Source organism: Notamacropus eugenii, chromosome 3 (assembly GCF_028372415.1).
Source record: "Notamacropus eugenii isolate mMacEug1 chromosome 3, mMacEug1.pri_v2, whole genome shotgun sequence".
Classification (NCBI taxonomy): domain Eukaryota; kingdom Metazoa; phylum Chordata; class Mammalia; order Diprotodontia; family Macropodidae; genus Notamacropus; species Notamacropus eugenii.
In genome coordinates this window covers 189,570,407-189,594,223 of record NC_092874.1, presented here as the reverse complement: position 1 = coordinate 189,594,223, position 23,817 = coordinate 189,570,407, and the positions used below count along the sequence as shown (strand labels likewise).

General features: G+C 36.0%; 1 protein-coding gene across 7 annotated transcripts in view; it reads left to right on the top strand.

The window, feature by feature from the left end:
• The window catches only part of MGST1 (microsomal glutathione S-transferase 1), a 718,478-nt gene extending 695,499 nt beyond the window's left edge, over positions 1 to 22,979 (top strand). For 6 of the 7 annotated variants that reach the window (XM_072653630.1, XM_072653623.1, XM_072653625.1 and 3 more), the window contains exons 2-4: positions 4,123 to 4,274; positions 9,533 to 9,627; positions 22,382 to 22,979. In XM_072653630.1, the coding sequence (XP_072509731.1) occupies positions 4,149 to 4,274; positions 9,533 to 9,627; positions 22,382 to 22,628 (468 nt within the window). In that variant the 5' untranslated portion in view covers positions 4,123 to 4,148 and the 3' untranslated portion in view covers positions 22,629 to 22,979. Of the gene's footprint in view, positions 1 to 417; positions 588 to 4,122; positions 4,275 to 9,532; positions 9,628 to 22,381 lie in introns of those variants that run through there. The other variant, XM_072653629.1, reaches the window with a different exon arrangement.
• Positions 22,980 to 23,817: the final 838 nt, after the last annotated feature.

Below are 23,817 nucleotides of genomic sequence, written 5' to 3'. Positions count from 1 at the left end.
GAGTTCCATTTCATGTATTGGATTCCTTCTTCACTTTTCCTTTACAACATTTTGTAGAACAGTGGAGCATACAGACTGTCCATTGGTTATTTTTGCTTTCATCACATTCCCATACAATCTTCTATTTTGTTCACACATTTCTTTGATATTTAGCTGCAACTTCCTTCTGTCTTTTGATTTCATTTACAACAAGAATGTCAGGGTTGGTAAGCTGATTTCCTCTAATAATTTATGTTTGTTTATCATTGGACAAAGAATCTCAATTTAGAACAGGAGGTGCTAAGTTAAAGGTATAAAATTTATCGGCCCTAGTCTATAATGTAGAATCAATTACTAATTCGATATTATAGATTATTTAAAACTGATTTTCACCACCTTCTGCCCCATTTTCCTATTACTCTAACTCTAACGCTACAGAAACAGGAGGAGAAGATGATGCAGAGGACTGAATGCCATTTTTTTGTTTTACATTGTTTCTTGATTGTCATGGACAATGAATTGATCACCAGGTGATCAACCTAGGAGTGATGATCCTTTCCATACTTCACTAGATTGGTCCTTGGAAGGAAGACTCAATCTGTTACCAGGTATTCAAAGCCTTCCCAGAATGGTGCAGCCTATAAGAGCTTAAACTTTACTTCAATGACCTTAGAGAACCCAGCATTCCTTCCACCCCATGATGACCCACCAAAATAGTAATTGATATTTTATTTTCAATAATTTAATTTCTTTTATCCCACTTTCGTGAATATTGACTTTGTCTGTTTTTTTCCTTTGTCAATCAATCAACATGCATTTATTAAGTATCTACTACGTGCCAGGCATTGTTCTAGACCAGGGGTGGTGAACCTGCAGCCTCCAGGCCACATCCAGCCTTGTAGGTCCTTCGGTACGGCCTTTTGACAGAGTCCAAGTTTTACAGAACAAATCTTTTTATAAAGGGAATTTGTTCTGTGGAGTTTGTATTCAGTCAAATGGCCACACCTGAGGACCTTGAGGGCCATATGTGGCCTCCAGGCTGCAGGTTCCCCATGCCTGTTAAAGGTCTTGAGAGTAAAATAGAAATAATCTCTATTTTTTACAGTTTGTCAGGAGAGACAATAGGGACATACATAAGTATGAGTCCAGTGGGGCTTTATTATTTGCTTACTTAAAACTCCTCCCAATCACTTTCTTAAATGACTTTTGTTCTTACTGTATTCCTGTCTCTCCTCTGGCATAAATTTTCACAAAAAGAGACAGGAAGAATTTTGTTTCAGCCTTTCCCATTTTTTGCAACCTTTGGAATTTTCTACCTTTGTATGGCAGGAATTTTGACAAGGACAAACATGGTGATATCTTTACAATAAAATGTACTTGACTGAGCATGCATCCTCTTAATAAATGTTATGATCTTCATTTCTGTGTAAATGAACAAGTTGCCTGTCTTTCTAGTCTTTGAGAATTTCTTGAACACTGAGAGTTTTAGAGATTTGGTCACACAGCTAATATGTGTTAGACACAGAATACGAACCCAGGTCTTAATAATTGCAAGGCCATCCCTGTCACTGTTGAACTGTAATTCTATAGGCCAATTCCTTATAATTCTAGAAATTCTTGTTTGTCTCTTCTTTACAAATACCGTTTTGATTCTTTGAGGGAGAATTCCTGAATTTTTAAATTAATGATAGTGCAATATCTTAATGAGTCTGTGAAACACATCAATGGGGATATTCCTTCCATCCTGTCAACACCTCATTCTGTGTGATTTTAATCTACATTGTCCTACAGGTCATCACCAAGGGATCTACCCAATGTGCTAGAAAGTTGATTTTTGGTCTTTTTACATTTTGTGATGCTATTTCCAGTATCCAATCTGTAACCTTCCTAAACGACTGGCTCCCATATTTTTTTTCAGTTCCTTCATGATAACCCTTCTTTATGCATAGGTCATAACTGGAAATATGTGGCAAGTAGCCTACTCATGATCTCCATGCATCTCTCCACTGTCCTTTGGGTTACTTACAACCTAAATATGGGCAGTCTCATCTCTGCCAGCTCAGAACACTAACCATTGCACAGGCTAAGTGGCTTCCTATTACCTCAGGACCAAAGATAAACTCTTCTGTTTGATGTGCGAAGCTCTTTCCAACTTGATTCCTCTGTATTTTCCAACCAACTTTCATATGATTTCCCTCCACACATTATGATCTAGGTATCCTGATCTACTTTTTCTTTACATGTAATGCTCCATCTCCTGTTTGTGTGCCTTTGTACTCCCTAAATAGACCCAATTCCTGGTAGAGATTCTCTCTTCCTCTTCACCTCTACTTGCTAGAATTTCTGGTTTCTCCCAAAACTCATCTCAAGCACCACATATTTGAGAGGTATTTTAAGGAAACTGCAGCCACTTGTGCCTTTCCCTCTATAAGGTTAATTGATTTCTAATTTGCATATGTCATATATTCCATATATATTTATATGTATATATACACCCATATATGTATATGTGTGTGTATGTATTTTTTGTCTCTGTTAGTGTGATCTCTTTGAGGAGAGGAAATGTAGCAATTTTGACTTTATTGTCTTCTGATTTTGTGTTTTGATCTTCCCTTTCACCATTCTTTATATTTGATATAGATAGTCACTGATACTTTCTAAAGTCAGGTTCTTTTTTTAGTTGTTTATTAATTTTTACAGCCTATTTCTTGACTTTTAACTCTTTGTTAAAGTGAGGCTCTGCTGCCAGGGTGGAGGAGGTACTGTCTTCTGTGGATTATTCCAATTTATCCTATATGTGGCTTGATTGTACATAGTCCCAATGTTGTCACCCTTGTTAGGACACTGTGAGTTCCTTGAAAAGAGACTGGGTTTTGTGTTTCTTTTTATTCCCAGTACTTAGTGTGGTGCCTGACATATAGTAGGCACTTAGTAAAGGTTTATTGACTGACAAAACCTTCATAGCAAATATGCATAGTTATAAAAAATAATTTCCCACTTTGGCAATTTCAAAAAATATATGTCTCATCCTGCACCCAACACTCCCTTTCAGGAGATAGGCAATATGCTTCATCATGAGTCCCCTGAAAAGGTGATTAGTTCTTTCCAAGTAGGGTTTGTACAGTATTGTTGTTAGTGTGTAAATTATTATTTTATTCACTTCACTCTGCATCAGTTCATCCAAATCTTCTCATGTTTCACAGAAACTATCCCTCATCAACTTTAAGCAAATAGCATTTCATTATTTTCATATACCATAATTTTTTCAGCCATTCCCCAATTAAAAGCTACCTCTTAGTTTCTAGTTCTTTGCCTTTACAAAAGAACTGATATAAATATTTTTGTACGTATAGGTTTTCTTCTTCTGTCTTTGATGTCTTCATGGCATAGGTAGAGAGCTCTTGAAGCTTGTTAGTTAGTCTCAAGGACTTACAGACATTCCTGGCAAGAAGATTTACATATATTTTTATCATTTGCATTAAAAATGAAATGATAGTGTTCTTTGATGTGTTTTGTTAAGTCAAGTAAATAATCAATGACATATAACCTTTTCTGATCCATCTTAAAGACTGTGATTTTTATCTTTGTCGTTGTATCCTCAGCCTTGCTCACAGTAACTAGCTAATAAGTATTTCTTGAATTTTACTTTAGATTTTACCTTTAGAATGGCTCTAGTCATATGATCTTGGAAAAGAGTTCTAGTGTCCCTTAGCTCCACTCTTCACAAGAGGAATCCTCTTTACAATATCCCCAATAAGTAGTCTTCCAGACTCTGCTGATGGGGACCTCTCTACCTCCCAGAGCACTCTATTCCATTGTTGGAGAGGTTTCATTGCTAGTAATTTTTATCACTCTATCTTGCTTGCTGTTTTATCACATTAGTATATACTTTAATGGCCCAGGTATACTTGAGTCTGATAGTGTAGAACCAATATTTTGAAATTAAAAAAACCCTTCTTGTTTGTTTTTGAAGGCAAGATATATAGATTTCTCCAAGTAATACAGGATAGAGTTATTGTTTATTTTGTCTTTCTTTTAAGCTAAAGCTACATTATTTCTGTGACTGTTCAAGAGAATCAAGTACCTAACAAATGCTTTTTTGGTTATTGTCATTTTTAAAATAGCTAAGTTCTTTTTTTTTAGGACTTCAGTCGAACTCAAGTAACAAAATGGCTGAAATTTCCCATCTGATGGACAGCGAGGTTTTCTCAGCTTTTACCACCTATGGAGCCATTGTCCTTTCAAAAATGATGATAATGAGTATTGTAACAGCATTCTTCAGACTAACAAGAAAGGTAAGAAATAAGAAAAGTAATGTGGCAAAACCAACTGAAATGCACATTAAAATAGGAAGATATCAAAAGAGATTTTTTTTCTACTTTTAAATTCTGAGTTACTTGAAATAATGATCTTCAGCTACTTTTCTTAGCCTAATAGTTCTTTGTTTAATGTCACAAATGGAATATATTCCCACCCTAATAATGAGGCAGTCATTTTTTGTACAACTGGATCTGATATAGTTATAGTACTAGTGCTCTGTTTCTGAAACTTGTAAGTTTTATTAGAAATGCTTCCTCCACCTATCCCCTCAACCACTTTCATTGTAGCTTTCACCTTTTGTCATGCTGCACAGAATTTTCAGCCCCGGGAATATCCAATTTAACAAGCAAGAAGCCAAATTTAGCAAATTAGAAATTGGGGGGAGAAAGATACTTGTTTTCTGTCAGCTATTGGTATCATTGACAGAAACACGAATTTGAAAGGTAGTCTAGAGATCATCCAATCTAACCTTCTCATTGTACAGATAGGGAGACTGAGACCCATCAAGGTTTTAACTGATTGCTACAAATCACACAGCTGCTTTGGTCTACTGGTTCCTCTACCTCTGGTATTTGACCCTATTTGCTGCAAGTGGCTCACTAAAGCCTCATTATAGTACTAAATGTCAGCACCAGGATTTGTCTCCAGGTCTTCTGACTCATGTTATAATGGAGAGGCTACTGAATTTTGAATCAGAGGATCTAAGTATGAATCCTGAATCCTTGACTTACTACATGGGTAATGACTAGATGACCTCTGAAGTGTCTTTTAGCTCTAAATCTACAGTATGATAATATGATGTCAAATATAGTGCTTTTTCCATTATACTGTTCAGGTCATCCTGTGATCTGAGCAAATTGTTTGACTTCTAGACCAGCCTAGACTCTTATGGGTTTTTTTCTTAAATGGAACTACCATTACTATGAAGCATAAACAATATGCACAAGTGGCACTTTCTATTATCTTAGAAAGAAGTAGAAAACAAATGCTTTTTTGTTTATAGGATCCTTTATCGGAGATACCTCTTGGGAAATGATGACCTAGGAAGTTTGTTTTGGGTGCTATCTTCCTTATCATTCCCTTTCCAAGCTCCTAGCCTCTCTACACTCATGGTGCAATTAACTTATATTCTATAAGTATAGATCTCTTGTCTCAGTCAGCTGTTGCATCCACTAACTTGGATGCAATACATGAGAATACCCACATATTATGTATGTTCATGTATGTACATACATACATACATACATATATAATATAATTGTTTGTAGGAGTATAATATAGAAAGAGTTAAGTAGAAGTATCTAAGAAGGAGACAAAAGAGGAGCAGTACTTGAATTAAGAAAAAGGAGAAAGATTTGAAGAAGAGGAATGAAAGAAAGAGAAACTAGAACAGGTCAAGGAAAATAGTGAAACAATGGAGAAACTGACTATGGCTACCAAGGTACTACTACCACAAAAAAGAACTAGCAAGGAGAAGAAAATTGTTCAGGAGTATTGTTCAATCAGTCAATAGTCATCTATTAAGCACCTACTATGTTCCAGGCACTATATTAAGCATTGGGAAAACAAAGCTAGAAAGAGTCTTTGCCCTTAAGAACTTTTCATTGTAGTGGAAGAAGACAGGACAAAAAAGAAAGCTGAAAATGAATGGAATTTGGGGGTGGAAAGAAGGTATCTGGCCTGAGCATGGTAGAGGAAGTCTAGTGTATAGCCTGAAGAGGAATTAGAGATTGCTGGCTTGGGAGCCCTCCTCAGATGGCTTTTCTAAGAGGAGCTATGTGTGTGTACATAGACAAAGATATAGACATAGACATAGACACAGACATATACTCTTTTTGGGAGTTCCCCATATTTATGAAAGCATGAGTTTGACCCATGTCCACACTTAGTACAATGCATAATACACACATGCACATGCATTCAAATAGGTACCTATACATTGATACACACATGCATTTGAATTCTAGGACTGGAGTGAGGATTTACACTGAAGATTTGGGGCATGGTAGAGGGGATCTGGAGTATAGTCTGGAGGGGAATGAGGTCACAAGAACTACTAGAAATGGAATAAAGGGACTGAAAATATTGGTTTCAGAATGTATACAAAGTAGGGAAAAATTTTTCACAGTATAAGTAGCATACATCTTGGATACATCTCTGTCATAGCCAAAAAATTTTTATTTATTCTCTGTACAAGCTGTTATTTCTCTCAGAAGAAAAGGTAAAAAGGGCACAAAGAATGATTTTATACTCTTGGAATAACTTGGAACAACCCCAGGTTCTCCAGGAGAATTGAATGTTGCATACATATCCACAGAGAAGGGTTTAAGTGGGATAAGAAATGATATGAAGAAGTTGAAGGTTAATCCAGAAATGCTTCAAATATATTGGAGGGTAAAAGAATGTACCTTGGAAAAGAAAGGGAAGAAAAACATCTGAGCAACTCAGAGCTAAGTTACAGTTCTGGGGCTCTTACTGAAGAAGAAGCAGAGCTCTTTGAGGATAAAGTACCTGCTTGTCCTCCAGGGAAAGATGATGGGTGTGCACCCACAGTTGTTCTTGGGTGAGGATTAAGGTGAGAAGAACAAATGAGATCAAATGTTGATAGATAAATGTAAGGTATTACAATTGGGTCCAAGAATCAACCTAACAAGTGAAGGATGATGACAGAGTGGTTGGATGTGAGTGTCTGAAAAAGAGATCTGTGAGTTTTTATTGATTCTGAGCTCAGTATGAGTTAACAGTATAATGTGACAGCCAAGAAAGCAAATAAAATATTAGACTGCATTGAGAAAGACGTTATCCAGAAGGGAGGTGATCAGGTATCCCTTGTCCATACACATCTAGCTCACTTCATTCTCTTTATATTTAGCTCCAGACATCATATTTTAGGGAAAACATTAGAAACTGAAACTCATCCAGAGGAGGAAGATCAGGGTGAAGGGACCCAAGATCATGCCCTGTGAAGATTGCTTGAAGAAATTGGGAAAGTTCAGCATCAACATGAGAAGAATGTTTTTGTGGGGGGGGGGGGGGAGGGGAATTACTACCTGTCTTCAAGTATTTGAAGACCTTCCATGTGAGAGATGGATTTGGCTTATTTTGCTTAGTCCTGGAGGGTAGAACTATGAGCAAAAAGTAGAATGTGTGGAGAAGCATATTTGTCAAGTAAATTTGTGGATGAGATAATTTTTCATGTGTAAGTTAAACTAGATGAATACAGCTAATAGTCCCTTCCAATTCTGAGGTTCTGTCATTTTGTGAAAATGTCAAAACTGAATTTATCTCTTCCCCCTCCTAACTGTATTCAAACTCCAGATTTCCCTTTTGTGTTTCGTGAGGATACCCCCATCTTCTCAGTACCAAATTTCCACAAACTTAGAGTCATTCCTGATCCTTCCTTGTCCTTCATATCATCTAATCTAATTAGCTGACAAGTTTTCTTAATTGCATACTCAAAGGGCCACTACTCATTACCTCTCAGCAGAACTATTGAAATAAATCTGTTATTCATCTGTCTGCCTCCAGTCTCTCCCCTCTTCAATTCATTCTTCCTATAGCTCCCAAAATAATTGTCTTAAGGCACAATGGCTCACCGTGTCACTCCTTAGCTGATAGATTTTCTGGGCCTCATTCTAGCTGTCTCTAGGATAAAATATAAACTTAATAGTTTAGCACTCAGTGCAGGAGAGATTTGAAATGGGTACAAAGCAGTTTGTATAAAAAAAAAAGATCTGTGAGTTCAACATGAGTCAGTAGGCCAACACAGAAATCAAGAAGTGTAACAGAATCTTAGGTTTATGGGAAAATAGACCTAGAATTTAAGATAGAAAGAATTTCAGAAGGCATCTCAATCAAAAGAAGAATCACTAAATATTAAATACCTACTATGTGACAGGCACTGTGCTAAACATTAGGGAGGCAAAAGGGGCAAAAAACATTCCCTACCCTCAAGTGCTTGCAATCAAATGAGGGAGACTACTTGGAAACAAATATGTACAAGATAAGTGATGTATAGGATAAATAGGAAATAGTTAATGGAGAGAAGGTACTAGAATATAGTCCAAACATTTTATAAATCAGGAAACTGGTCTTGCATAACCTGACTCCAATCTAACTTTCAAGACTTAGTTTCCGTTGTTCCCTATTACAAACTCTAATCTTAGCAGTGTTCTCGTTGATCCCTGAATTTGGCATTTCATCTCCTGTTTCCATGCACTCACATGGGCATTCACCTCTGCCTGGAAAATGCTACCTCCTCATTTCTACCTTTCATAATCATCCTCTTCCTTTAACATTCTGTTTATATTCCATATCTTCCATAAAGCCTTCTCTCATCCCATTAATTTTTCATATCCTTCCTTCCTTAAATTTTCCTACTCCCCTTTGATGTCTCTATTACTACCACTCCCACCCTTCAACCATACATACTTGCAGGCACACACGTTGTCTCTTTTTCTCCTTACCTTAACTATGCATATACTGTATCCCTTAGAATGTAAATTCCTTGAGGGTTGGGACTGCCTGTCTACCCTCCTCCAACTCCATGGGATTCTCAGTGCCTAGCACAAAGCCTTTCACATAGTAGATAACTAGTAAATGTCCATCAAAATTTTTGTTTACTCTCAAATTTCAAAGGAATAGGGAAAATCACTTCATGCAACAACTCTGTATATCCATGTATAATTGTTCTGTGGTTCAGTGGATAGAGCAGTGGGCCTAGAGTTAGGAAGACCTGGATTTAACTCCTGCCTCAGATACTACTAGCTGTGTGACTTTGGGCTAATTACTTAAGTTTCCTCATTTGTAAAATGAACTGGAGAAGGAAATGGCAAATTATTTTTGGCAAGAAAACTCCAAAGAGGGAAATGAAGAGTTGGACATGATTGAAAATGATTGAACAACGACAAAATTTCATTCGTATGGGAATTTGATTCAATTTTCACTGGATTACTGAACCTAAGTTTTGTCTAATGCACATAATAAATTATTCTTTGTAACTTGTGTGATCTCTAAAACTGACACCATCCTTAACTTTTTGCATCCTTTTAGACAATTTTGTTTACTTCTTTTTGTTCTTTAAATCTTTTCTTACAAATTTATATTTGTGGCACTGACCTTTTTTATCTTATGCAAAGGGTGCTTTATTTTGCATAGTGAATAAAATTCCCATTTTAATTAAATATTTCTTCATGCTTGACATTGTATGTATTTATGTGTGTATTTGGAATAGGCTTTTGCCAACCCAGAAGATGTTCCAGGCTCCAAGACACCAGAGAATATTAAGAAGTTTGTTCGAACAGATGACAGCGTTGAACGTGTACGCAGGTAAGTTAATATCTCTTGAAAACTGTTACTGTTGTAAATTTAGATACTGGGATAGCAATTGGAATCCCACAAGGCTTTTCAGCCTTCAGGATTCCGAGTAGGAAATCATAGTGTTAGAAATCTGAAAGTCTTCATATTTTGATAAATTTGGTGAATCTCATCTAATTGCTGGGGATATTCTATCCATTGGCCCCAAAGTATTAATGGTGTTTCATTTTGTGCCACTCCTGTCTTTGACCTTTTGTAAGTCTCCCGTGAGGAATGCATCCAAAATGTTTGGGGCCTTCTTCTAGTTCTTTTGATAGTATATGGCTATCAACGGAACACAGATTCTTTATCAACCACTATTTCTCACTATTGCCATGTAATCACCCTACTTTCTTACCCAGTAATTGTTGTTCATTTGTTTCAGTCATGTCCAACTCTTTGTGACCCCATTTGCAGTTTTCTTGGCAAAGATACTGGAGTGGTTTGCCTTTTCCTTCTCCAACTCATTTAACAGATGAGGAAACTGAGGCAAACAGGTTTAAGTGACTTGCCCAAGGAGCACATAGCTAGTAAGGATCTGAGGCAGATTTGAATTCAGGTTTTTCTAACTCTAGTGCTGGCACTTTATCCATTTTGCCACTTAGCTGTAATCTAGTAATTCATAGACTTGTAGAATATAGATGAAGAGATGGAAAGGACATCAGAGGCCATATAGTAAAATGTTCTGATCTTATGGGTGAGGAATGTGAGAACCTGAGAGGTTAATGGACTTGTCTAAGGTCATACAGGTAGCAAGCCTCCCTGTGATGACATCTTTTATACCATTTCTCTTATAAAATTCTTGCCTGGTAACATATTATAGCCTACTCTTGCCCACCATGTACCTTTTCATAATCTCCATGCTATACTACAATGACATTTAGTATATATTTCGGCAAAATTTCAGAGGTGCTCTCTTGAGGGTTATAAGGCACTAATTTTTATGGGGAAAATTTGAAAGGCAATGGGAAGGAAGCCAGATTCATTTTCTGGAGGTGAAAATACTACCTGTTGCAAAGAGATGGTCCCCCAGTCTCACAATTCCAAATCACTTTTAATAAGTCATGAGTTCTTTGACTTTTTTAGACATCTTAAGCAGAAGTTTAGATGACCATCTGTCAAGAATATTGTGGAACATATTTATACTTCAGGTTTGAGTTGTGCTGGATTTGATTTCCTTCTCACCTTCAATCTATGCTTCTGTGATGTAATTCAAAGTCAATAGTCAAGATATCTGTTTAAGATAGTGGTATGATAGGCTATAGAGAAGTCTAGGTCTCTCACATGTACTCTAGCAATGACCTGGGCTCAAAGATAAGGCAACCAGATAAAAGAAATAAAGACAGAGTAGTTCAGCATAGGTTTCGTATGGGGCAGGATTACCTAGAAAGAAAGAGAGGAATTTGAAGTTTCTCCTGTAGGTAGTGGGTTTTTGTCAGAAGGTTTTGTGGAGGTGAATGAGATAAGAAAGGGTGTTTGGGAGAAGACTGTAGAAATCAACTAGAGGCAATGTAATATGGAGAATACTGGAACAGTCTGGAAGAAAGGCATACCTGAGCTCATTTCCTGCATCTGACACATACCAGCTGTGTGACTAAGGATACATACTTTATCTCTTATTTTCATAGGCAGCTAAGATTATAAGTTACAGGAAAATCATTGGTCTTTATTGAAGTAAGGAGTTAATTACATATTGTTCTTGCCCCCCAAATAGATGGATATGGATAGATAGATAAATGGAGACTAACTTTAGAGGAGTATGAATGATAATTTTGGGACTAGAAATTGTTAGACCAGTAAGGTAATAAATATCTGTGTTATGGTGAGAGTAGTAAGAATAGAAAGGAATATAGGTCTATAAGTAACATTATAAAAGAAGAATTAGTAGAATGCGAAGATAGATTAGATATAATAATTGCAGGTAAAGAAAGAATAAAAAATGAGCCTGAAAGCTTGAAAAACTAAAATAGTACTGCTATTGATGGCAATCAGAGAGCTGATACAGAAAGAATGTTTTTTCAGGGAAGATGGTGTGCTCGTTTTTTTCCCCAGGGTTCTCTCTGTTTTTACTGCAGCAAGCGGTTCTTCTTTGTTGGTCAAAATCAGGCCCAGATATAACTTTCACTTGTTACTTCTACCTTTTCAAGGATGAATTTTTCATTAAAAGAATTCATAAAATTATCAACTATTCTGCCTTTGACAGAGAGAGACAGAGACTGAGAAACAGAGACACAAAGAAACAGAGACGGACAGACAGAATGGTGGTTGGAGTTTCTGTTTAGGAATCAGACGTTGTTGTGTAGCTTGTGGTCTCTTTTGCCAAGCCTTTGTAAGAAATGATTCATTTGTATCCCTACTCCATTCCAATCAGCATTAATCAGTTCGGTGTGATTCCATAAGGGACTAATGATTATTAGCAATTATTAGTGATATATTTAAGTAATATACCTTTAGTCATTTATCTAATAGTACAAGAATAAACATAATAATACATATTTACACAGATGATATAAGGATAATTAGATAAGATAGGTTCCTACACTAAGCCTCAAACATTACTGTTTTCCATTTGCTTGCCAGTTATGAAGTTCAGTTCTCTAGCCAGAAGAATGCTGATGACCCAACCCAGCATGGGTAAAATGTCCTAAAGCAATATGGAAAGTGCCCCAACTTATTTTTGTACCTCCAGATCATCCTCTCTTGGCCCTTATGACCACTTAGTTAGCAGAGACGTCCTTCACTTGGCCCAACCCATCACCCACCTGATGATACAACATTTTTTGCTCAGATACATCATTTTTTGGCTCTCAAGAGCAAGGTCTTTCAAGCAATGAGATTTTGTATTTTACTTTGCCTCTCCTGAGTATCTGTGTATCAAGCCCAATAAAAGTAAAGCCCTGAAGAAAGGAGGTATCTCAGATCATGAGAAAGATCTGAGGTTCACTTCGTGATAGGGGGCCATAGACCCTTTAATAAAGTATTGTTTGTTTAGAGCTCTGACTCAGAGTTTATTTTTGCAGATTGGACAGTTTTGGACCCCACACCCTTATCTACTTATCCAGGTGGTCTATATGTATTGCAGTTCCTACAATATTATCACTCCCTTTTCTACTAGGATTGGGACTCACCAAAATCTCTCTCTCCTGTTTCTGCGCTAAGCTTCCTAGATTCCTTCTCATGAGTAGATATTTTCAAGATGCTCCACTCTGCCTCTTTTTTCCAAATTCTTGTAAGTTCTATTTTATTAAGTCTTTGTAATAACAATAAGGTTTTTTCCCCTAATATTTGCATCAACTTTTACAGTCTGTAGCATGGTGACCTATTTCATCGGCTCATATGGGTTTAATTATCGTTTTTTATGCAGATGTCTCTCAGATCTCTATATTCCCCAACTCTCATGGGACCTTCATTTTTACATCACCAACTGCATTTGAACATCTCAAACTCAATGTTTCCCAAATAGAACTCATCATCTTTTTCTCAAAGCCCATCCCTCTTCTACAGTCTATTTTTTTCTGGTAAAGGTGATGCCATCTTCCCATCTTCCAGGTTTTCAACCTTGGTGTTGTCCTTGATTCTTTACTCTCTCATCTTTTATATTTAGAGCTCCCTCTCCCTCTCCTCCATTTCTGTCTCCATAATAGTTTTTGCATCTCAGTCTTTCTCTGTTCTTAAATGACCACTCCAGGTCAGGCCCTAGTCAATTCTCATCTGGACCTAGAATTGCTGGTTTATCACAATAGCCTCCTAATTAGTCTCTCTGCATCAAGTATCTCTTCTCTGTGATCTTCCACATAGCTGCTAAAGTCATAGTACTAGAGTTCATGTTTAATGTCACTTTGCCCCATTCCCCTCAAGAAAATCTAATGGTTCCAGCTATCTGTCCTCTAGAAGAAAATATAAATGCCTATGTTAAGAATTTAGAGCTATTTACAGCATAGACCTAATCTATCTTTCCAACCCCGTATAGTATGTCCCTTCCTACATTCCACGACCCAGTTAAAACTAACCTGTTTTTATTTTGACTGTTCCTTACATGGGACATTTCATCTCCTGTCTCCATGACTTTTCACTGATTATCCCCATATTGTAGAAGGACACTCCCCTCCTCACCTCTGCCTCTTCGAGTTCTTTTGTCTACTTCAAGACTCAGTTCAAGCACAACATGTATATGGAGTCTTTCATGACCTCCTTAACCCTTCCACAAAGTATTTATTTTGCATATGACCTATACATACTTATTTATATACGTATCATGACCCCTGACAGGATGTAAAGTCCTTGAGAGCAGGGACTATTTCATTTCTGTCTTTGTATTCCCATCACCTAGAACAGTTATCTGGCATTGTGAATTTAGTACAGGATTCTTGACTGGCAGAATTCTTTGTTCATTTATATATGGACATCAGAGGCTACCAATTTTATTTTTGATTATCTTCTGCATATTTTCTCCCATTAACATTGGTCTCTTTTCTTGATATTTTTTCCTTTGTTATCTATCATAATCTTTATATACATGAGGCTTGTCAGAATTACGTGGGTAGTTTTCTTCTCCCTTTTCAGTTTATAATTCTCGTTATTTTCACAAAACTCCAACATACTATGTTTTAATAATCATAACTCTGTACTGTGCAAAGAAATTATTACACTTACATTTTAAACCATGGTCAAACAGATCACATCCTCAGATGCTATTTTCTTACCCAGCTGTTCCCTTCATAAATCTGCCATTTTCTTTCTGTACATTCAACTGAAGTGGTGAAAACAACCCCCAAACTCCATATACATACCCAATGCCCCAGGATGTTTGATTTTTTATTGAGAATTTTATAATCCTTAGTAATGCTTTCTGATTTCATATGTCTGACATGAATTACCACAAGTGGTCAGTGGTTGTGGGATTGGACTTTTCTCAGGAGGCTTTCTGGCATGTCATAGATACATGACCTAGGAATACTACAAATCTCTGTGTTGTTTATACTCCCCAGCAAGCAGTATTCAATAACCACTATGCTTTTCTTCTGATATTATTGCATGAATTTTTAGTTTATCACACTTATGGAAGACATTGCCACTTCTTGAAACAAAATAAATTACTTCCTCCAAGTATTATCTAGTTTTCTCTTTTGATAGGCAGTACCATATAGCTAAAACATTCATTCTTTGTTTTGCCATTTCTTCTATTACACTTTTTCTCATTGTTTAAATCTCCTATCATTGGGAATAATTCTCCCCTTTTATTTATTTATTTATTTTTATTAATTTATTTAACTTTTAACTTTCATTTTCACAAAATTTTGGGTTCCAAATTTTCTCCCCATTTGTCCCCTCCCCCACCCCAAAACACCGAGCATTCTGATTGCCCCTATCACCAGTCTGCCCTCTCTTCTATCATCCCTCCCTTCCCTTGTCCCCATCTTCTCTTTTGTCCTGTAGGGCCAGATAACTTTCTATACCCATTTACCTGTATTTCTTATTTCCTAGTAGCAAGAACAGTACTCGACAGTTGATCCTGAAACTTTGAGTTCCAACTTCTCTTCATCCCTCCCTCCCCCACCCATTCCTTTTGGAAAGCAAGCAATTCAATATACGCCATATCTGTGTAGTTTTGCAAATGACTTCCATAATAGTCATGTTGTATAAGACTAACTATATTTCCCTCCATCCTATCCTGTCCCCCATTGCTTCTATTCTCTCTTTTAATCCTGTCCCTCCCCAAGAGTGTTGACTTCAGATTGCTCCCTCCTCCCATTGCCCTCCCTTCCATCATCCCCCCCAACCCTGCTTATCCCCTTCTCCCCCACTTTCCTGTATTTTATACCAAAATGAGTGTGCATTTTATTCCTTCCTTTAGTGGACTGTGATGAGAGTAAACTTCATGTTTTTCTCTCACTTCCCTTCTTTTTCCCTCCACTAAAAAGTCTTTTGCTTGCCTCTTTTATGAGAGATAATTTGCCCCATTCCATTTCTCCCTTTCTCCTCCCAATATATTTCTCTCTCACTGCTTAATTTCATTTTTTTAAGATATGATCCCATCCTATTCAATTCACTCTATGCTCTCTGTCTCTGTGTGTGTGTGTGTGTGCGTGTGTGTGTGTGTGTGTGTGTAATCCCACCCAGTACCCAGATACTGAAAAGTTTCAAGAGTTACAAATATTTTCTTTCCATGTAGGAATGTAAACAGTTCAACTTTAGTAAGTCCCTTGTGACTTCTCTTTGCTGTTTACCTTTTCATACTTCTCTTCATTCTTGCATTTGAAAGTTAAATTTTCTTTTCAATTCTGGTCTTTTCATCAAGAATGCTTGAAAGTCCCCAATTTCGTTGAAAGACCATTTTTTCCCCTGAAGTATTATACTCAGTTTTGCTGGGTAAGTGATTCTTGGTTTTAGTCCTAGTTCCTTTGACTTCTGGAATATCCTATTCCATGCCCTTCGATCCCTTAATGTAGAAGCTGCTAGATCTTGTGTTATCCTGATTGTATTTCCACAATACTTAAATTGTTTCTTTTTAGCTGCTTGCAATATTTTCCCCTTGACCAGGGAACTCTGGAATTTGGCCACGATATTCCTAGGAGTTTCTCTTTTTGGATCTCTTTCAGGCGGTATTCTGTGGATTCTTTAAATACTTATTTTGCCCTCTAGTTCTAGAATATCAGGGCAGTTTTCCTTGATAATTTCATGAAAAATGATGTCTAGGCTCTTTTTCTCATCATGACTTTCAGGTAGGCCCATAATTTTTAAATTGTCTCTCCTGGATCTGTTTTCCAGGTCAGTTGTTTTTCCAATGAGATATTTCACATTATCTTCCATTTTTTCATTCTTTTGGTTTTGTTTTGTGATTTCTTGATTTCTCATGAAGTCATTAGCCTCCATCTGTTCCATTCTAATTTTGAAAGAACTATTTTCTTCAGTGAGCTTTTGAACCTCCTTTTCCATTTGGCTAATTCTGCTTTTGAAAGCATTCTTCTCCTCATTGGCTTTTTGAACCTCTTTTGCCAATTGAGTTAGCCTATTTTTCAAGATGTTACTTTCTTCAGCATTTTTTTGGGTCTCCTTTAGCAAGGTGTTGACCTGCTTCCTATACTTTTCTTTCATCTCTCTCATTTCTCTTCCCAGTTTTTCCTCCACCTCTCTTACTTGATTTTCAAAATACTTTTTGAGCTCTTCCATGGCCTGAGCCCATGGTATATTTATTTTGGATGTGTGGGATACAGAAGCCTTGACTTCTGTGTCTTTCCCTGATGGTAAGCATTGTTCTTCCTCATCAGAAAGGAAGGGAGGAATTATCTGTTCACCAAGAAAGTAACCTTCTATAGTCTTATTTTTTTTTCCCTTTTCTGGGCATTTTCCCAGCCAGTGACTTGACTTCTGAATTTTCTTTCCACCCCCACCATGCCTCCATATCCACCCAGCGAGCGCTTGGGGTCTGAGAGTCAATTGGTGCTTCCCAGCCTCAGAGCTTTGGGGGGGGGGGGGGCAGGGCTGCTATTCAGTATGAGATTAAGTTCAAGTGCTCAGGTGGGGGCAGGGCCGCCACATGGGACTCAGTTCCCTCAGGTGGTTTATGTGGAGACCTTCAACAATGGATCCAAGCTCCTGCCTGCTTGGGGAGCCCTTGTCTGCCGTGGAGGGACATGTGTGGCCACTGGAGATTCTGTCCCTGAAGCCTACTTGGATCTGCTCCCCTTGGCGCCATGTGGCCCAGGCAGGGCTGGGCTCTGCTCCAGGCCTGGTGCATGAAGGACCTTTTGTGTCAGGTTTTCAGGGCTCTCTGGAGCAGAAACCTCGTCTGCTCCATTGTTCTGTGGCTTCTGCTGCTCCAGAATTTGTTGGGAGTTCTTTACAGATATTTTATGGGCTGTGGGTTCAGAGCTAGCAGTGTCTTTCTACTCCACCATCTTGGCTCCTCCCCCCAATTCTCCCCTTTTTAAACCCTTTCTCTTTTGTTTCCTCACTGATGAATCTTTTCCATAGTTTAAGATAAAAATATTATTCTCCCTTATAGCTTTGAAAATAGGAATTATTCTTCCTGAAATTTTTTGCTGTATAACTAAGAACAAGTTTACCATTACCTAGCATTACCTCACGTAGACATTGCATGATATTGGTAGGAAAACAAACATTATCAACTCTGTAGAAGTCAAAATTCCCCTTTTTTCTACAGAAAATAAAAAGTCTACAGTCTTGTTTTCTTTTTTAAAATATATTTTTGTTTATTTTATTAAATATCTCCAAAATAAGTGAAAAAATCTAACATTTTTTAAAATGGTGTTCCAAATTCTCTCTCCCTCCCTCCTGCCCCTTTTGAGAAAGAATGAAAGCAGTTTCATATTAATTGTACAAGTGATATTATACAAAATATTAGCCACATTGCTTAAGAAAACACAAACAAAAAGAAACAAGAAAAAAATTTTAAGTTTAAAAAGTATACTTCAGTCTGCATCCAGAGTTCATCAGTTCTCTCTCTGAAGATGCCTAGTATTTTTCATCATGGATACTTTGGAATTGTCTTTGATCGTTGTCTTGATTAGAGTAGCTAAGTCTTTCACAGTTGATCATCCTTACAACATTGCTGTTACTATGTACAATGTTCTCCTGGTTCTACTCACTTCATTCTATGAGTTCATATAAGTTTTTCCAGGTTTTTGTGAAACCATTCTGCTTATTTTTTATATCACTACAATCATATACCAAAACTTGTTTAGTCATTTTGCAATTGATGGTCATCCCTTCAATCTCCAATTTTTTCTCTTACACAAAAAGAGCTGCTATAGATTTTTTGTACAAATAAGTTCATTTCAATTTTCTTTTCTCGCTTTGGGATACAGACCTAGTAGTGATATTGAAGGGTTAAAGAGTAAGCTTTATAACCTTTCGGGAATAGTTCCAATTGTTCTCTAGAATGATTAGATTAATTCACAACTCCACCAATGGTATGTTATTGTCCCAATGTTTTTCAAAATCCTTCTAGCATTATGAGTTTTCTTCTTTTGCTTTGTTAGCCAATCTGAGTGTAAGGTGACACCTTAGAGTTGTTTTAATTTGCATTTCTCTATCATTAATAATTTAGAATGTTTTAACTGTGACTGCTGATAGCTTTGTTTTCTTCTGAAAACTACTTGTTCATGTCCTTTAACCATTTATCAATTGGGGAATGATTCGTAGTACTATAAAATTGACTCAGTTCTCCACATATTTGAGAAGTGAAGCTTTTAACAGAGAAACTACTGTAACTTTTTTTTTGCTAGTTTCTGGTTTTTCTTTGTGAAAATATTTTTAAATTTCTTTTAATCAAAATTTTTTGTTTTACTTACCAAGATTCTCTCTATCTGTTGTTTTGTCATAATCTCCTTACTTATCCATAGACCTGAAAGGTACATTTTTCCTATGTTTCCCTAATTTACTTATGTTTAAATCATTTATTTACACAGTATGAGATTCTGGTGTTTGCCTAGTTTCTGTCAAACTACTTTCCAGTTTTCCTAGCATTTTTTTTTTTTTTTTTTTTGTCAAATGGTGAGTCCTTAGCTTAAAACCTTGGCTCTTTGAATTAATCAAATACCAGATTACTATGCTCATTTACTACTCTGTATTGTGTACTAAATCTATTCAACCAATCTGCCCCTCTAATTCTTAGTCAGTACCAAAATGTTTCAGGGATTAATGCTGTGTAATATAGTTTGAAATCTGGGAATTTCTAGGCTGCTTCATTCACATTTTTTTCATTGATTCCATGGATATTCCTGATCTTTTATTTTTTCAGATGAATTGTTAGAAATTTTAGCTCATCCAAACTCACTTAGAATGCCAGTTTTATTGGCATGTAGTTGGGCAAAATAACTACTATTAATTTTAAAAATTCATTTGTGTGTGTACACTTGTTTGAACTAGTTTAGTGGTGAGGTTATAGTGTTGTCTCACTTCACCATCATTTCCCCCCTCCACTATAAAAGCTGTTCTTAGTAAACCTCTTTTATGGGATATAATTTCCCTCATTTTTCTTCTTCCTTCTCCCTTCCAGGAGATCCCTCTTTTTTCCCATCCAGTTTTTTTAAACATCATTCAAAAATAATCCATGCACTCCCATAGCCTCTCTATATATAGAATTCTTCTAACTTCCCTAATGATAGATTTCTTAGAAATTAATATATCATCTTCCCATAGAGAAATATAAACAGTTTAACCTTATTGAGTCCTTTAGAATGCCTCTTTCAACTTTACCTTTTTATAATTCCCTTGAGTCTTGTATTTGAAAGACAGATTTTCTATTGAGCTTCAGTCTTTTCATCAGAAATACTTGAAAGTCCTCTATTTAAATATCCATTTTTCCCTTGAAGGATTATACTCAGTTTTACTGGGTAGGTTATTATTGATAGTAATCCTAGCTCTTTTGCCTTCAAGAATATCACATTCAAAACACTACATTCCTATATTCCTTTAACATTGTAGCTGCTAAATCTTAGGTAATCTTGGATATGACTGCATAATATCTGAATGATTTTTTTTTTCTGGCTGTTTCTCTGACTTGTCTGACTTGAGTTTGAAGAATTTTCTATTTTACCTGAAAGCTCTGGAATTTGACTAAAAAATTCTTGGGAATTTTTGTTTTGGAATTTCAGGTCGTGATCTGTGTACTCTTTAAATTTCTATTTTACCTTCATATTCTAGGATATTTGGGGCAATTTTACTTGATAATTTCTTGAAATATGATGTCTAAGCTCTTTCTTTGATCATGTCTTTCAGGTAGTGAAATAATTCTTAAATTATCTCCTCTCCACTGATTTTTATGACTCTTTTACCAAGCTGTTAATTGCCTTTTCATGATTGTCTTCCTTTGCTCTCATTTCTTTACCTAATTTTTCTTCTACCAGTCTTATTAAATTTAAATTATTTTTAGCTCTTCTGGGAATTCTTGTTAGGCTTACATCTAATTCATATTTTTTTCTTTGAGGTTTTACTTGTTTTAATTTTCATCTTCTGTGTTTCTATCTTGCTTTTCCCTCTCAACATAATAGATTTTTATGATCAGGTTCTTCTTTTGTTCTTTTTTCATTTTCCACCCTCTTTCTTGATTTTTGAACTTTATGTTAAAATTGGTCTAAGTTCTGATGGAGGGTTGGTGAGGGATACTGTCCCAAGTATCTTCCTTCTCAGGTCAATCTGAACAATTGTAATTTCCCTTCTGTGAAACAACTTCACAAATATATTCGTAGGCTGATAGACATTTCCAAGTGGAAAATTTAGAGACAATTTTATCCTGATATGTTAAGGAAATTGATGTATATGTGGTTAAGTTAGTTGCTCAAGATTATTTGGGAAGTGAGTGAAAAATCTAAAACTTGAATTCGAGTCTTCTTCCTTCAGGTGAAGTGATCTTTCTACTATTCCATGCTGATATTTACATTTACAGACACTCTTCTCCTAAATCATATTTCACAAATAATATACAATTGTTTCTTGCTCTCCCCGCCCCCCCCCCCCCCCCCAAAAAAAAAGCAGTGCTTGGAACAGGGACTATCTATCAGCTTCTGCCTATGGATAATCTATCTCTTAATGAAGATAATTTTATTTTTTTAGTTTTATATAGCAGTTTCTGGATTTATAGCTAGAAGAGACACCAGGGACACTAAGCCAACTTCTTTCTTTTACAGATAAGGAAATTGAGATTCCAGGACCTTAAGTGACTTGTTAAAAATAACCAAGATAATAAGTCTCAGAGATGGTATTTGAACCCAGGCTTTTTGTATCTAAAGTTTGTTCCATTTTCACTGTACCATACTAACTTTTCAAATATGGTACCAGAGGGAAAAGATTTCCAGGTTTTTATCTCGATAACTCCAGAGGTCATCTTTAGCTCTTTTGTGATGCTAATGCTGCCATTAGACCTAGCCAGTTAGCTAGAGGTCTTAAATGTTTTAATTTGTTTTTAATTCTTTTTTTTTTCACCATTGCTTCTCAGGGTATTTCTCTCTTTAAACTTATATGAGTTATAGACTGACATTCCTCTTAGTTCATATGATATCCTTGGATCAATAAAGTCCCTTTCAAATCATCCCAGGTATTTCAAAAAGCAAAACTACAAAAGAGTATCTCCCTATTCTTTGTCACCTCCTCCCTAGTCCATATATAAATATGATTAGAGAGATAAAGATATTGGTTGGGGAGATAAAGGCAAAACAATTCCAAATATTTGCAACCAATATCTAGTCTCTCCATATATGTTCTATTACTTGGAGTTTCTTGCTTTGGCACCACTTTATTTATGAGACACCTGTAAACTTAGAGATTATGAATCTCCCCATAACTGTTTAATAAACTTATAATGAGGTTATTTCCTGATAGGAAAATCTGAAAATGAAAATCTGAGGATAGAATTTAGGAGAAGAGAGTGAATAGCATTTTTTCTTACTTTAGAGGGAAAAAAATTGGAGATAGTAATTTACATTATTATTTTGTGGTTTCTCAAAATTATTACATTTCTAAGAAGTTATTAATATATTACCTATATATGCTGGGACAAAAAGAAACCCAAAATTAATGAGATATTATGAGTCATAGGAATAAGAATTCAATGAAATGTGAAAAAGAATAAAGCATATATTATTTGAAATCTATAGATCTCATAAGTAGCAATATAAACTGTTTTGGATGTAGAATAAAGAGTTATTCTTTTTCACTTGTTATCCAGATTATGATTTTTTAAGACTTTACTCTTTTCTCTCTACAGAGCTCACCTGAATGACCTTGAAAATATTATCCCATTCTTGGGTATTGGCCTCCTGTATTCTCTGAGTAATCCAGATCTTACCACAGCCTTATGGCACTTTAGAATCTTTGCTGCAGCTAGAATCTACCACTCAATTGCATATGTGACACCTCTTCCACAGCCAAACCGTGGACTGAGTTGGTTTATTGGGTACTTAGTTACTTGGTCAATGGCATACAGAGTGTTGAAGAATAAATTATACTTGTAACAGACAGCATCACAACATTCAAGCTTTAGGTTAGCTTTTGGCTAGGAATTTTGTTTCTTCTAAATCTTAAATGAATCATTTTTCCTTTGAAGTTAAAGACATGGTAGAGAGAATTATTTTGAATGCTGCCATTAATGACATCTTTGATTCTAGATGAACATTTTTGGAGATTTTCCATAATGACCTTTCATTTTCTACTCTTTTGCCTTATCAGATCAATGAATTTAAAGCCTTGCATATATCGCATGACTTTTAGCTTTTCAAACTTTTATATGTACAATGTAATAACTTTGGTTTGAATTAGATTGCTGCTAAAGTCGATGTATGCCAATAAAGGACTAAAACAATGGATTAACTTGGTTTTTTTTTGCTTATTAATACTGTGGTGGTAAAAATCAAATAGGAAAACCTTAACAGAAACCTCAAAATGAAAACTCCCAGGTATATCTTAACTAAAATCTAGAGCTTCCACATCAAACAAATAGTAATTTAAAGAGCCAAAAAAAGTACCAAGGAACCACAGTAAAGATTATATAAGAACTAGCAAAAGGTAATACAAATGAGAGAAGAGCCTTAAGTACAAAATTTCCTCCCTCCCAAAAAAAGCCTTACAATGCAGAATAACCTTTCTTGAAATATTAAATATAATCATGGAGGGGGGTGAGAAATAGACCTTTAATTAAATAGAAAGGTTGCTAATGAAAAGACCATAACCAAGGAGAATCTTTGAAATGCAAACACAGAAGTCAAAAGAAATATAGTAAGATAAATACATTTGTTCAATTGGAAGACATTAAATGATGATGAATTATTTACATTCTAATAGGGGAAGAAAAAATTTGCTCTCGGGATTATAATGCCTTTAAGAATCATTAAGTTAAATAAAAACGTCAGAGGTCCCCTGTGAGGGATGGCTTTGTTCTGTTTTGATAAACATAAGAAGGAAATGCAAGGAGTAAAGGAATATACTGAAGAAGAAATGAGGAAGAAGGAATAAAGAATAAAAGTATGCAGGAAGGAGGGATGGCATCCCATCAAACTCGCTTTCATATATATATATATGTATATATGTATGTATGTATATGTATATGAAAAAGGAAGGTGAAATAAAAACACTAACTCATTCACATACATACACACACTCACACACACACTTCCACCTTCAGAAAGAGCATGGTATAGAAATATA